A 13003-nucleotide genomic window follows, 5' to 3' on the forward strand; every position below is an offset into this window, starting at 1 on the left:
TAAAAATCAGTTTAAAGACAATGGTAGTAGTAAGCTCCCCTTAAATATTACTTGCTGAGATGCTGTAGTTTTTGAGAAATGAGTAAAACAAGTCACAAAAATAATTTTTGTCTCAGGAGATGTAAATGTATTTTCATGACATTGTTTTAAACTATATCAACCTCTCCCCATTACTCGTAATCAAGAAGGGTTTTATGCTGATAATTATGTTGAGTAATTTCCACTGCCTTCAAACTCCCTAAAAAGAGAAAGTCCAGCCAAAGTGATATCAAATCCTAACACAACTGCTAAAAGGAATTCATGTTTGTCTAGTTTTCTGTTTGTATCTCAAGATTCTATTAACATCACTTCATTCAAATCAAACTCAAATTCTAAACCACTAATCAACCATCTGCTGTAGTCGCTTTCTTTCAGTTCTTTCATCTAAATAGCTCTACAACTCTCTTTCTGAATATTTAAAACAGGTTTTTCACTTGAAGGTTTAGGGGTGAGGCTCCTCATATGCTAGCTAGAACTTTACTACGAGTATCTACATGCTTTAAAGGAACATTACAGAATTGGTTTTTGCAAACAAAAAAGTTGCTGGAAGTGTAAGCACTTTATGTAATCCACCCTTAATATAAACTAACAAACTGTCGAAGTTTGAGATCAATCGGCCATCTGAGTCACGAGAGAATAGTGAAAATTTTGCATTGCATCGATGCCAAAACAAAAATGAATAAAATGCTCACTGAGCGATAAACTCCAAACGCGAAGTTAGATAATTTATTTCTCATCAAATATGACATTTTAGACAGAAATATTTCAAGGGATGTTTTCTACTATCATCATCATTAGACCTATAAGTTTTATGTAAATCTGTGATCATCACGTTTTTTATTCTTACCAATTCTGTAACCTTCCTTTAAATGTTTGTCCTATAATAATGTTGTCAATGTAGTATCAGTAATTATTAGTATGTTTTGAGTCAGTAAAATACCAGTTAGTTGAATAGGAACCTCTATCTACACATTAAAGGTGTGGGAACTACTACGAGAGAGCGCGAGTGTTACTTTAGTAAAAACCCAACCACCACGCATCAACTATTTTGGTTACACACTATTTGTGACAACCTATCCCTGTAGCTACATGTAGTATATTGACCAAAAGAATAGACTATTATTGTAGGGCCATCTTTGTTGGGTTTCCAGTTATCACACAGTGATAACAACAGGTCTTCTTGTTCCATTTTAAGGGGACCAGACTACTCTATTCCATCCCGCCTAAGTTTGGCTACAGTGGGAGTAAATAAATGGCAGAAAATATAAATGGCCGCACCGAAATTGATCTATAGTGTTCTGAATCAAGTAGATTTTAACCCCTACCTCTTCCAGGCATAATTCAAGTTTTCTTTCTCACAAAAAAAAAAAAAAATATATATATTCTTCCAATCAATTTTGTATTTGATTCAAGTCACTTCTACTATTTCTTTCTAATTTTATGGACAGTTTTTTTTTTTTTTTTTACTTTTTTTCTGGCTTACTGGAAATGGACAAAATTAATTTCTGCCTATCTATGTCAAAAATTATATTGTCACCACATTGTTTTTACAAAGCAACAAACTGACATTTACAGAAAGTAAATGAGTGAGGGTATAAAAGTAATATTATCCCACAACAAACCTTGTGCACATCGAAAAAAAACTGACCTTTTGAAACTAGAGAAAATAAATTTAACCAGATACGAGGACTTATTTAAAGCTAGTGCTCCCAATGACCCCAAAAAATTAAATAAATTATTACATATTATTGTATTTACAATTGTTAAAAGATAAGCGTTCACAACATGTGGTTAACATTTATCGGGAAAACTTAAGTCTTTTCCAAAGACCCGAACCTCTAGGTTAGAGAATGGGAAATAGTGATGGAGTTACCATGGTAACAGTCTCTATCGGATAAGAGTGGTGTTAATCGGGGTCACATGACCAAAGGGGACCAACGGGAAAGGAGTGAAATTAGTTACTGGTTACTTCAGCCCTCTGGGAAGGTTCTTCAGAAATCGCAAGGAATGTTTGTATATAATACTTAGCTTGCTGTCCATTTTAATCAACCTTGAACCCAGGTTGATGACCTTTATACATCCCTCCCCCCGCCCCTGGAATTATCTTATAGTTTTATAAAAACCTTAGCTTCCGATACTGATGTTGGTTTAAAGTTTTTTAAAGAACTTCACAGGATTATTTTCTTCTTTAAAACTTGAATTGAATGTCTACCAAAAGCATTTACAACTCAAAGGAGAAACTGGTCATTCATTTATATCCCAATTGGGGTATACTTATACCCAGATTGGTACTATCCCATAGTGATATCCAGGGCTACCAATCAAGGTTTATTTAAGTGCAGTGAAGGCTTTTGCCTTCAGCCACTGTCAAACAAACTATCCCAATTCGGGTATACTTATACCCTGACTGGGTGTCAAACAAACTATCCCAGTTCGGGTATACTTATACCCTGACTGGGCGTCAGACAAACTATCCCAATTACCGGTAGGGTATACTTTCACCCAGATGGAGCCCACTTTTCAAAACAAGGATGATGCAGTCAAAGTCAAACAAACTATCCCAACTGGGTTTACTTCTACCCAGATTGGGGTATACTTAATACCCCCATTGTAACATTTCATCCAATGAGGGTATCAATGATCCCTAATCCAAGGAAACTGCTGGGGTGCCAGTTAAATCAAGCTTCCCTACGCTGTATACGTAGTAAAGAACAAATTGAAAAGAACTTGTACAGTTAATAATCGTTGCCTGAAATTGCATGTTATACATAGCACTCACAGACTGCTCTGTGTTTTTGTTCTTCAAAAAGCATGCTTAAAAGAAATAAACAGGTAGCCCTGGACTAATCCCTGCCGACAGGGACAAAACAACACTACCCATGACAACAAAGCTAAAAGTTCACATCAAACACTTCTCTTGCAGCTTTCCTCCGAAACGTTCCGGCTCTCTTCCCCCGGCAAAAAAAACATAACTGATACGTCTCCATTGCTTACCCTTTTCCTGACTTTCCCCTGTGTCAAAGGATAGCAATGAATGATGGGAGATAAAACAAGGTCATAGGTCATTGAATATCATAGCATTGACTACTGCACCATGTCATGGCGGACATCTTTCTTGTTGAAGCATTGTTTTATGCAGCGGCTCGTTTTTTTTCTTTCATATCTGGTCCATTGCTAGAAAGTTTCCCGAAACTAGAACTTTGAAATGTTTCTTTCCCTGGTGTATTGTTTACTAGCCATTAAGAAAGTTAAAAAGTGCAACCTTAAATTGTATCATGTGGTTAAGAGACTTGTTTTTTTCATCTTAAATTTTTATGAGCTCATTTTGGTTGGAAAAAAAAATCGCAACAAATCGAGCCGATTGGGTGTAAAATGGTATCACTGACGGTCCAAACAAAATTATGGCTATTTCTTGTTTTGTTTTTTTTGCCGCAATCAGTCATATTTATTATGGTATGTTGCAAAAAGCTTCTCTATTAATTGGTGAGAAAACAAAATGGCGAACATTTTCTTTTTGAATTGCCACATTTTCTATACCACAAGAAGAAAAGATGAACTCCCGAGTATGGACACAGCCTTTTCCATGATTAGTTTCCAAATTTCCACCCCAAACGGTTAACCTTTCAATCGCAGACTTTGCAATGTCTAGTTCTGGAAGCCAACAAAAGGAACATCTACTTTTTAATGTCTGTCATAAATTTCTGACAGCCTTTTTATTCAAATTCTTTTCAGAAGCATGGATAGCTTTTTAACAATTTTGCAAATGATATTCTCGAGGTCTACTATTTTCAGCTCGTACTTATTTGTGGGGGTAAAAAAGCAAAGAAAATAAAATAACTTCAATTCAAGTTGCTGATTCTACAAAGAAAGGGTTTGTGCACTACATGTACATGTAAAAAAATAAATAAATAAAATGCCTCTAAACTTTGGTAAAACTCTACCCATGCCTCTGTAGAGAAAAGGGTGTGCAGTACAGTTTTAAAATATTTTAGCCTACATGAAACGGCAGTTGTGTATTTTCGTCTCAAAAGACATCTACAATCCGCAGGCAGAAACTCAGATTTTCTGGGAAACTATACAATGTTCATTGTTGGCCAAGTAATTTCATCCATTGTTTTACCCCAGCATGCAGACAGGACATGTTTCTAGGACATTCTAATACCAGAGGGGGCAAAACACAGGGGAAAATCTGGAAGTTAGATTTCATTTACAAAACACTGCATGCTCAACTTGTACTAAATGAGATAAAAAACTGTGACTGGGAAGAGGGACAGACTGCTGTTTTATGTACCAAATCCAATTTGTGGTTTACGTTCACTGTTGAATTGGACTAGGTCACTTTAAAAGAAATACTACATGAAAAGGCAGTTGTGTATTTTCAACCTTGGTCCCAAAAGGCTGATATCATTAGCACGTACCTTTTGGGAGGAGGTTGAATGCACTAAAGAGTTAAAACTAGTCTCCCACATCAATCATTATCAATGGACCAATCAAATCAGTCAGCAAAAGATAGCTCCGCCCACCTGATATTCCATATGAACTTGATTAAAGTGATGGTTTGCTCCAACAACTTTTGGGAAAATCCATTGTATTGAAAGGGGTGTATAGCCCAGCTGAAACTACTCAATAAAAATTGTGACAAAAAATTGACACACAAACTTGCCATGGTACCAATTATTACACAAATTCACATTTCAAAAGTTTTTAAAAAATGTTTGGCTGATACTTTTGTCAATGTGTGCAAATCAAGTTTGCATACATGTAAATATTAAAAATAATGAGATTTCATGTAAAAGAAGCATGTGCAGAAAACTTTTTCTTTTCTACAATATTTATCAAAATATGGAAAGTGGTTGAAATATTTACTTATTGCCAAAGACTTTTAATTCTGGTTTTTAACTATCCACAATAATTTGTACGTGAGAAACTGCGAACAAATTGGGGGAAAAAAAACATAAAAGGTAATTTTCAGCATTTTTAGAAAGGCAAAATGATCTTGTGAAATTTGTTTTCATTAGTTTTAGTACAAGTTTTTTAGTTATCTTGTTTTCAGTCAATCTGGAGATCAGACCATTATTATAGAGGGATTTAAAAGAATCTTAAAATTGCTTTAAAAAAATGTATTGAAGTCAGTGGACACTATTGGTTATTTCTCAAAATAATTACTAGCATAAAACCTTAATTGGTAACAAGTAACGGGGACAGGTTGATAGTAAAAAACATTGTAAGAAACGGCTCCCTCTGCAGTAACATAGTTTTCGAGAACAAAGTAATTTTCCATGAATTTGACTTTGAGACCTCAGATTTAGAATTTGAGGTCTCAAAATCAAGCATCTGAAAGCACACAACTTCGTGTGACAAGGGTGTTTTTTTCTTCTTTCATTATTATCTTGCAACGACCGATTGAGCTCAAATTTTCACAGGTTTGTTATTTTATGCATATGTTGAGAAACACCAAGTGAGAAGACTGGTCTTAGACATTTACCAATTTTGTCCAATGTCTTTAAAGGAACACGTTGCCTTGGATCGGACGAGTTGGTCAAAACAAAAGCGTTTGTAACCGTTTTTTATAAAATGCATATGGTTGGAAAGATGTTTTAAAAGTAGAATACAATGATCCACACAAGTTTGCCTCGAAATTGCGTGGTTTTCCTTCTACTGTGCGAACTAACATGGTCGGCCATTTATGGGGGTCAAAATTTTGACCCCCATAAATGGTCGACGTGTTAGTCGACGAGGTAAAAGGAAGAATTTTGGAAAACCACGCAATTTCGAGGCATGTTTGTGTGGATCATTGTATTTTACTTTTACAACATCTTTCTACCCATATGTATTTTATAAAAACGGTTACAAACGCTTTTCAAAGACCAACTCGACCGATCCAAGGCAACGTGTTCCTTTAAAAAAAAAAGTATGGGAGTTTCTCAGTCACCATAGGACTCAGTTTCAAACTGTCACGGCAAATCGTTGTATGTGGGAGACGAGGTTTAATATTAGAAGGGAATTTTAACATGATGTTCACTACTCAGGCAGCTCTGTTATCTAAAAAATACACGAAATGACAAACCAATGTTAAGTTCCAAGAATATCTACAGTCACGGTTAATCGATCCCATACCTTAAGATCCCACACACTGATCAATATTTGTTATACTTAAAAAAAAAAAAACAATACGAATCACAATTAACAATTTCAACACTGAAGCATGCTTAACAGAATCTTTAGTACAAACAGACAGAGGAGAAAGTAACGAAAAGTCGTCAAGGAAGGAAGCAGAAAGCAAATTTGTTTTTAATATGAAAAGCGCAAGAAGAGAGTTGCGGGAAAGGTGATTGTGCGTGAATAGGGTGAGTCTGCTGGCAATGTTATGTGTCCATCCGGTTTGATTGACAAGACATGCAACCTTGGTGTATGACCAGGGAGTACACCTAAACCATAATACAGCTGAACAGATACCTCAAACTCTAACTCCTTGTACGTTTGGGCAAAATGTTAAACGTCCTTCACAGACCTTGGATTAACCCACTCCCCCACTAATTGCTGTGGTGCCCAGTGCTTTTTGCAGAAGTAAGTGCCCTTTGCAAAGTTTCAAAACAAACATTTCCATTTTCCTCATAGAAGTATTGCTTACCAGGGGAAAATACTGTGCCCCTTCGAGAGTGAAAATTAAGGCCTGCCTTTAGAAACCTAATCAAGACAAAACGTGTCAATCTCTCTCATACAATTATCGGTTTAAAGATTATGGATTGCACAAATCGAGAAATTGTGATTCAGCAACTAAACAACAACACTTATTCATGTCATTGTGAATACGGCGTTAGCTTGGTGGGATTCGAACCTGCAGCCGTGTAATTGTAAGTCTTGCAGTCTAACTTCTGTGGTGACTGTAGGGTCCTGAAACCCTTTAAAATCTTTTAAAGAGCCAATAAAGGATGATCTCAATATTTCAACTATTACCTTTTTATGGCCAAATAGACATCATAGATACCGGTTAATAACCATTTTACTCTCAAAATTTGCATTTAGTAATAAATAACTCAAGTCAAAAATGCACCCGGCCGCGCCGCTTTTTCAGCTGAGAGTCAAAAATGGCTTATCTATTATAATGACCTCTTGACGCCAGTGACGATGTTCCCCTAATTGCTGATTGAGTTTGAACACAGTTCTCCAGCTTTGGCAAACTGAGGGCGCTATTTTCCAAAAAAATTGCAGCCACTGACGTCACGATTCCTTTGTCACGCAGATTTGTTTGACCCCGAGTTTTTCAGAAATTTTGCCAGAAGCGTTCTGTAGAAAACACATTTTTACCATGTTTTAACGTGAGGTAAGAGACTTGTTATATTTTTGTTGTTTCCTATGGACTCCAGCTATTAGAAACTGTAATATCTATATATTTGAGATCATCCTTTTTTGGCTGTTTAAAAACATGCTTATTGAATATGGTGGATTTGTGGACTCTTTGAATGGTTTAGCTTTGACTTTGCGTTATTAGAACCACCACCAAGGAGTAAGGGTTAAGAGTTAAAAGTTCAAGAAGCAAGTACAGCACTGATTTTTTTAAATTTGTGAGCCGAAATATCTTCACATATAACTCACTTTGAACTTTCTTCATTTATCATGATTGTGAGTTTAGTTTTTACCAGTATGCTGCTGAGTGGAACTTGGCAGACTACCAGCCATTACAAAAGTTTTGCGATTAAGACGTGACTGGTCCCTGGTACTTTAAGCTCACAAACACAAGCATTGAGGACTGTAGCTGGTTCTCAACTAAATACCTTGAAAGGTCAGAGTTCAATCAGAACTCCAGGGTCAGAGTTCAACCTCATGGATCTCGCAGTACAACTACTTTAGTAAGTTAGTAATGTATTAGCATTAATGTGTGATTACACAAGTATAAATTGATGTTATCAACTTAACCATAAACAGTGAGACATCAACAAAGATCTAGCAAAAGGTATTAAGCGAATTGAAAGTAGCAGCTTTTGAAACCCCTCCAGTGACAAAATAGTCTTGGTTCCAAGACTATTGGTGTTGCGGGTCACACACAACCAATGTTCTGATCTACGCACAGCAAAAAAACTGTACACGATTGTATTGAACGAGCGTTAGCGGGCACTCTTTTTCCCTGATTTCTGTATGTGAGATCCACAGACAAATAATAAAAAGAGCGCCCACTAACGTTCGTTCGTTACAATCGTGTACAGTTTTTGCCGTGCGCAGATCGGAATGTTGGTTGTGTGTGACCGCACAACACCAATGGTCTTGGAACCAAGATTACATCCACAGACATATAATAAAAAGAGCGCCCACTAACGTTCGTTCGTTACAATCGTGTACAGTTTTTGCCGTGCGCAGATCGGAATCTTGTTTGTGTGTGACCGCGCAACACCAATGGTCTTGGAACCAAGATTACATCCACAGACATATAATAAAAAGAGCGCCCACTAACGTTCGTTCGTTACAATCCTGTACAGTTTTTGCCGTGCGCAGATCGGAATGTTGTTTGTGTGTGACCGCGCAACACCAATGGTCTTGGAACCAAGATTACATCCACAGACATATAATAAAAGAGCGCCCACTAACGTTCGTTCGTTACAATCCTGTACAGTTTTTGCCGTGCGCAGATCGGAATGTTGGTTGTGTGTGACTGCGCAACACCAATGGTCTTGGAACCAAGATTACATCCACAGACATATAATAAAAAGAGCGCCCGCTAACGTTCGTTTATTACAATCGTGCACAGTTTTTGCAGTGCGTAGATCGGAATGTTGGTTGTGTGTGACTGCGCAATACCAATGGTCTTGGAATCAAGACTAGTGACAAAATAATATCTACATCTACAAAAGAGTGCAGTAGTCTCAACAAGGCCTTCAATAGATTGTCTTGAAACCCTTGTGTGAACGGAACCAATCAGTATCATCTTATCTTTCACAGGCCTGGAACTACATTTTGTAAAGGTAGGCCCTGAAAGCCCGGGCAGGGTGCTCCCAAGGACTATCAAAACAGTGGGGCATTCTGCATTTAATTTTTTGAAGTTTGACCAAAATACGCTGAATTGAAAAGAGGTCTTCAGAATATTTTCTACTTGTGTGAATCTTGGTTTTTAAATGTCCTTAAGTGCATTCTGGAGCAATAAAATTGGTTTTATCTTGACGTTTTTTGTGAAAAGTGATGAAAAAATAAGATAAATTAACAACTTTTTTTTTTTTTGGATATATCGGCACAAAGTTTGCATATCTGGGTTGGATATCACAAAGAGTAAAGACTTATCTTATCTCGAGTTATGTAGGATGAGTTATTCGTCCTAACTCAGGACTAGCCGTACAATTTTACATCTCTTAGGACTAGTCTTAAGTTAAGACTAGTCCTTTATACTCTTTGTGAAATCGACCCCTGCTTTCATAAGCTTCTTATTAGACGTGAAAGATCTTCCAACGGAGATGTTATTTGCAAAACGGAACTGGCCTTTCCCTCTCAAAGACCTACATGTAAATCCAGGCCTGCCTTAACACAAGAACAACGTGACTAAGGATACACGTAGGTGTAGTGCATTGTGTTCTAAATCAACAACTCTCTCACAAAAGTTAGTCAAAAGTTAGCTTTTTTAAAAGTACATCTAGTTAACACAATGTAGTTGGAATGGCGGCACCAGACATAAAAAGTCCTTTGGCTGCTCTGAGCATGTGCGCATACGCTCAGTATTGCGAGCGTATGCGCACTACTGGTGAGAACGAGACCACCAAAAAGTCTCCCCATGTTTATTCAGGATGGAAAATGTAGACTGGGAAGTAATTTAAACTTCATCATGGAGCAGCCATCTTATATTTTTTGGTCCATGGAAATCAAAGTAACTAGACTGGGCCTGGACAGTCAAACAGTCTGGCACCTTTTCATGTGCCATGAGAACCAGTACTTATAACTGTGGATGCTCACAGGGTACAAGACCAAGATGGTTGTTGCATGATAACAGGGTGTTGCCTAGGTTTAACAATAAATACCTAAACAAAAAATTAATAAACTTTTAATTAAAAAAAATTAAGTAGCGAACACTTTCACCAGTCAGTGACGATGTTCATGTTAAACAGCGAGTGTTAAAAAATATATAACTTCTACATACAGTTATCACTGATTATACAGAGGGGGGTGGCCCGATACTGGATTATGGGAGAGTAATTTCAAACAAAATAGGCATGACCCTTTATAGGTCAATCATTTCATGACAAGTTCACTTGTGACCTTTAAGGTCATTTCAGATATGACCTCAAGAGACAAACAAGATGTTTTAAGGTTCAAAATAAGTATGACCAATTACTAAGATAAATCTTTTCCTGGAAATTTTAGACATGACCTCAAAGGTCATTTCAGATATGACCTCAAACGATATTTCATATATATTTCAGATATGACCTCAAAGTTCAACTCAGATATGACCTCAAGAGACAAGAAAGGTGACCTCAAGAGACAAGAATGGTGAACTTGGGGGCTCATTCTAAACGTCATTTTTGTTATGTTGAATTAATGTGTACAAAATACAACACAAATGGACAAATTATGACTTATTAAAGACAATGGACACTATTGGTAATTGTCAAAGACTAGTCTTCTCACTTGCTGTATCTCACCATATGCATAAAATAACAAACCTGTGAAAATTTGAGCTCAATTGGTCATCGAATTTGCGAGATAATAATGAAAGAAAAAACACCCTTGTCACGCGAAGTTGTGTGCTTTAAGATGCTTGATTTCAAGACCTCAAATTCTAAATCCGAGGTCTCGAAATCAAATTCATAGAAAATTACTTCTTTCTCGAAAACTACGTCACTTCAGAGGGAGCTGTTTCTCACAATGTTTTATACTATCAACCTCTCCCTATTACTTGTTACCAAGAAAGGTTTTATGCTAATAATTATTTTGAGCAATCACCAATAGTGTCCACTGCCTTTAAGCTCACAATATCTTTGACTTTAAAGAACCTTTGTGTAAATAGCCAACAAACATTGTGCACGACAAATTAACAACAGCTAGAATGAGGAGCTAACCTGACTTAGTTTGCGGAGGCACTTTGAAGCGGACAAGGAACAAAGAAGAAGAGAGAGCGGGAAAAAAAGATGCAGAGAAAAAGGGAAAGCATCGACGATGAAGGAGATAAAGTAAAGTTGGTGGCAGTAAAGGAGAGTATAAAGTGAAACGGACATGGAGTTTGACAAACATGAGGAGTCAGTGCGAAAGAAAAATAATAAATGAATGATTCAGGAAATCGAAATGGTTGAAAGTAAGAAAGAGTAGAGGGATGGTGTTCGGGGGATACGAAGGAAGGAGGAGGAAGAGGATGAAAGAATTATGAGAGTAAAGAAAGGATGAAATAATCAAACATACAGAGAGTCGAGGGGAAAATGAGAGAAGAAAAGACAACAAGAACATCAATAACACTATCTAGAGACTTATGAAACAACTATTGACTGCTGCAAACAACTATTGACTGCTGCAAAGGGCAACAGTATACACATATTGACTGACAATGAGGTCACTAGTGTACATCTATTCCCCGAGGGACTTTGAGTGACCAGAAGAGGGACCACTGCAGTCAGCATTTAGGAAATTTAAAGGATTTCTATCGTTAAAATTCTAAAAGGGATCCCTCCCCACTGAGGTTACATCTAAGGGGGGTTTTCCCGGGTTGGGCTAAATACAAGAATCATTTAATGTTGGTAACCGGGTGATTTGATTGTTTGTTTGTTTGTTTGTTTGTTTGTTTCATTCTTCCTTATGCTACAGAATCTCCCATATAGAGAATAAAAGCAGATATGAAAAAAAAAATGGAAAAAAAAATACACACAAAAACAACTGGCCATTAGTTCAAAGCCTTAAGCCTGGGAAAAGACAGTGGTATAAAGTTTGGGTTTACATTATAAGGTAACTACATGTATAAACACTACAACCCTGTTGACTACATCCTCTGTAGGTTTACACAATGGTTACTCAGATACTGCTGCACGATGACTACAAACATTCTCCTAATGGTTACATGGTTACCTAGAAACTGCTGCAGGATGACTATGAACATTCTCCAAAATGGTTAAAAGAAACATGACACACTTCAAGTCGCTGCTTACAGAATGTGAAGACAAGGCTCTTAAAGGAATTGTATTTGGTTGGAAATTGGAACCCGCTGTAAGTTTCAATCCTATAAAATAGTCGTATACCAGTAAAACTAACCTGTGGAAATTTCATTTGAAGGAGGAATCTTTTTTTTCTTTCAGATATTGCCCAAAATATGGAGCGGTTACGTCCATGCAGAAAGAATAAGCTGCAAATGGAATACACCAACTTCGTCCCCAGGGGTGATCAATCTCGCCGCGCCATTTTTCCCCAGCATGCCTCGCTCGATCATAACCCCTGGAAGTGTGACTTCAAAATGTCCAAATATATGGGATATTACAATTTAGTCCTGTGTATGATCCGTTCTGTGTTGGGCTAAGTCGCGCACACGCTGGATGGGCTGTGTGTAATAAAAGTAATAAATAAACTTGCATTGGCGTTCAGTGTTGCGTGACAAAAGAGTGAATACGTACATCTTTATACGCATGCATTTTGGCGTACATGTATAGAGCCTTTTGGAGACGCACAGCGTTTCACATTTTGCGCGTCTATGATAGCCAATCAAAGACACGGATCGGAGTTTCCCTCCCAGGGGTTTAGAGACGTACGCAGAGCAAGCGGGTGATACAGCGCCCTGCCCATGGTAGCGAGGTTGGGAATACACAATCTGAACCCTTTGACGGTTTGTCCATTTCACAAACATAAGGGATGATGCTTTGGTTCAACTACAAGGCCGGAACTAGAATTGATATTTGGCCCTAGGAAAACATTAGGAAAGATTTATTGAGTACAAGGGCTCACCTACGGTACATCAGGTAATTTTTTCAATAGACTTTTCAGGCTACTTTTAATTAAAGACACTGGA

At 37.3% G+C, this 13003-nt stretch overlaps 1 protein-coding gene across 6 annotated transcripts in view; it reads right to left on the minus strand.

Annotated features, from left to right (window-relative positions):
• Window positions 1–13003, minus strand: part of LOC139953194 (calcium/calmodulin-dependent protein kinase type II subunit delta-like) — a 100375-nt gene that overhangs the window by 18176 nt on the left and 69196 nt on the right. Inside the window, exons 12-13 of one of the 6 annotated variants that reach the window (XM_071952647.1) lie at window positions 11079–11099; window positions 3034–3051 (exon numbers count right to left, since the gene is read on the minus strand). The exons of 3 other annotated variants lie outside the window; for them this stretch is intronic. In XM_071952647.1, coding sequence (XP_071808748.1) covers window positions 3034–3051; window positions 11079–11099 — 39 coding nt within the window. The remainder of the gene's footprint in view (window positions 1–3033; window positions 3052–11078; window positions 11100–13003) is intronic. 2 more of the 6 variants (XM_071952649.1, XM_071952650.1) reach the window with 2 other exon arrangements.

Source organism: Asterias amurensis, chromosome 21 (genome assembly GCF_032118995.1).
Source record: "Asterias amurensis chromosome 21, ASM3211899v1".
NCBI lineage: Eukaryota > Metazoa > Echinodermata > Asteroidea > Forcipulatida > Asteriidae > Asterias > Asterias amurensis.